At 49.4% G+C, this 2312-nt stretch overlaps 1 protein-coding gene across 1 annotated transcript; it reads right to left on the bottom strand.

Moving 5' to 3' along the window:
- Positions 1–772: 772 nt before the first annotated feature.
- On the bottom strand, positions 773–2244 carry GVQW3 (GVQW motif containing 3). Its single transcript, XM_090265652.1, is given in 3 exon segments — positions 773–1161; positions 1163–1630; positions 2067–2244. Coding segments are annotated over 3 exon segments (684 nt in total). The 5' UTR covers positions 2088–2244; the 3' UTR covers positions 773–966.
- Between the last annotated feature and the right edge of the window lie 68 nt (positions 2245–2312).

Below are 2312 nucleotides of genomic sequence, written 5' to 3'. Positions count from 1 at the left end.
TCCCATCTTTCCTTATGAATTTAGCTCGAGAACCACCTCATCCATGAAGTCTACCCAGTCCTTGGTGGTTGTTTTATAGCTTCACACTGTCAATGCCCAGGAGTGTTCTAAGAACTGCAGGTGCTCAAAAAGCACTTGACAATGTTGGTGATAGTTACTAAAATCAGGCTGCCATATGGGAATCAGCACGTAGGCAGCTGGCTCCCTTAATGTTTGGTCTAGTGTCACTGGGTCTTCCTCCCCACACAGCACAGCCTGGGTCTGAGTCCTCTGGTTCATATTTTCAAGGACCAGATTCTCCTCTTCCAGCAGAGATATCCAAATGAGTGAGGGCGGGTGGGGGGCGGAAATCCAAAGTACAGGACTAGAATGAAACAAACCCAGATCTTTTGTGAGGTTTAGGTCTGTGAGCTCAGTATGGGTTGGCCAACCCAAGTTTTGAGGGGCTCCCACTGAATCATTTGGGCTGGACTGGCCCTTAGCATTGCTCATTATGTCAGCATGCCACTGCCTTCTGTACCATACCTCTGGCCCTGACTGTGAAGCAGGCTGGAACTGGAGGCCTTCTCTTGGGGTCCTCCCTGAAGAGTATGCCTCCCTGGGCACAGATAGAGACTCCAGGAGAGCCTGTTCCCACCTTTCACTGGTATGATCCCCTGAGGCAGAGTGTTGAGAACATAGGAAAAAGACAGCCACCCAATCTGAGGTCTGGACAGTGAAGAGATCCAAACCTGTTAAGCAAAAGAAATCAAGAGCAAGTAAGAACCAGAAATCAACAGCCAAAAGTTCTTTAAAGTTGTGGAGAACAGCAAGGAACATATGGTCCAACAGTCCAGCAGAGTAACTAGGGGAGCCATGACATGTAGGGAGGGATGGTAGAGGTGACTGGAAACAGACCAGCAGCAAATGGAGGTGCCTAACAGTGAGGCAGCTTTCTAACTCAGGTTCAGCTACCTCACAGTCCTTTCACCAAGGTGTGAACCAATCCTGAGCTGCCCTGGTGGGAAGGCTTGTTGAAGATGCGGCCTGGAGAAGCTGGCTGGCAGGACAGTGGATTCTGGGATGAGATATAGGCAGAAGCATTTCCCCACCAGCTTCACACTGATGATGACACCATGTTTCAGAACATGTTACCTTCTTCTTCACACACAAGCCGTTTTTTTCTAGTTTTTTTGGAAAGATCAGAACAAAAGTCAAGTTTTCGGGGATTAGGGTCATCCTTCAAAATAGCAGATATAACTTTGGCAGAAACTTTTCTCGTGTTCAAGTTTTCTTTCAGAATGAGTCTAACAGTTTCTTTATCTAAATTTAACTCTTCAGCCATCATCCTCACTGTTAACTGCCTGTTTGAACAAATCAAGTCCTTGACCTTCTGGATATTTTCATCTGTCCGATGGGTAACTGGACGGCCACTTCGGGCATCATCTCGAGCATCTTCCCGCCCTTCTTTAAACCTCTTGTGCCAGTCAAAAACTCTGGCCCTAGACATGCCTTGATTCCCATACGCTTCTTTTAAAAGACAGTGGGTCTCACTTGCAGACTTGTTCAATTTCACGCAAAATTTTATACTAATCCTTTGTTCTAGATAGCGGTCACTCATTGTGGCACTTAACACAGGAACGTTGACAGGCTACAATTGGAAGAAGACAGAAGGATCAATCTCTACACAGCTGCAGGTGGAATCAGGTCGCTCGCTATTCTTGATCCTCTGTTAGCCTCACCAGGAAAGAGTAATTGCTTTTCTGAGTTTTGGGCCACAGTTTTCAGTCAGGGCCGGGGAAGCTCGTTCCGAGAAGCTAATGGGGCCAAAAAGTAGCCGCAAAGCTGGGGAAAATGAAATTTCCTACAACCCACGACTGAGTCCAACTCAGTGCACGCAGATATGCCGGGAGTATACAAATCAGTAACGAAAGTCGTCCCGATTCCGCGGCGCTTAAAAGTCTGTGGTGATTTCTACAACAGAGGCCTAAGTGGTAGAATCTTAAGCAAGCAAGGAGCGATGCAACCAGTGATGTAACGTGCAAACTCGCCCCAGATCTGCAGAATTCCGCGAACGCCAAACCTACCGGAGCGGGCCCTGTGCTCATCAGCTCTAGAGGCCAAGAGACAGACTCGCATACACAGCTCCCTCCCGTCCAGGGAAAGACCTGCGCAGGCGCACTTCATCCCACTCCAGGCCCCGCCTCCACCTCGCCACACCCGGGCAGGCGCGTTTCCATGCGCGTGCCCGCCTGCGGAAAAGTCAGCGGAAAGGAAGGGGCGGAGGAGGAAGGCTAAGGGAAGAGAGGGCACCCCCGGGCGCCAGGGTGCAT

This window comes from Furipterus horrens, unplaced genomic scaffold, assembly GCF_987537825.1.
Source record: "Furipterus horrens unplaced genomic scaffold, mFurHor1.1.pri manual_scaffold_2, whole genome shotgun sequence".
NCBI lineage: Eukaryota > Metazoa > Chordata > Mammalia > Chiroptera > Furipteridae > Furipterus > Furipterus horrens.
The sequence above is the reverse complement of the archived record's forward strand: the minus strand, read 5'-3'. Positions and strand labels throughout refer to the sequence as shown.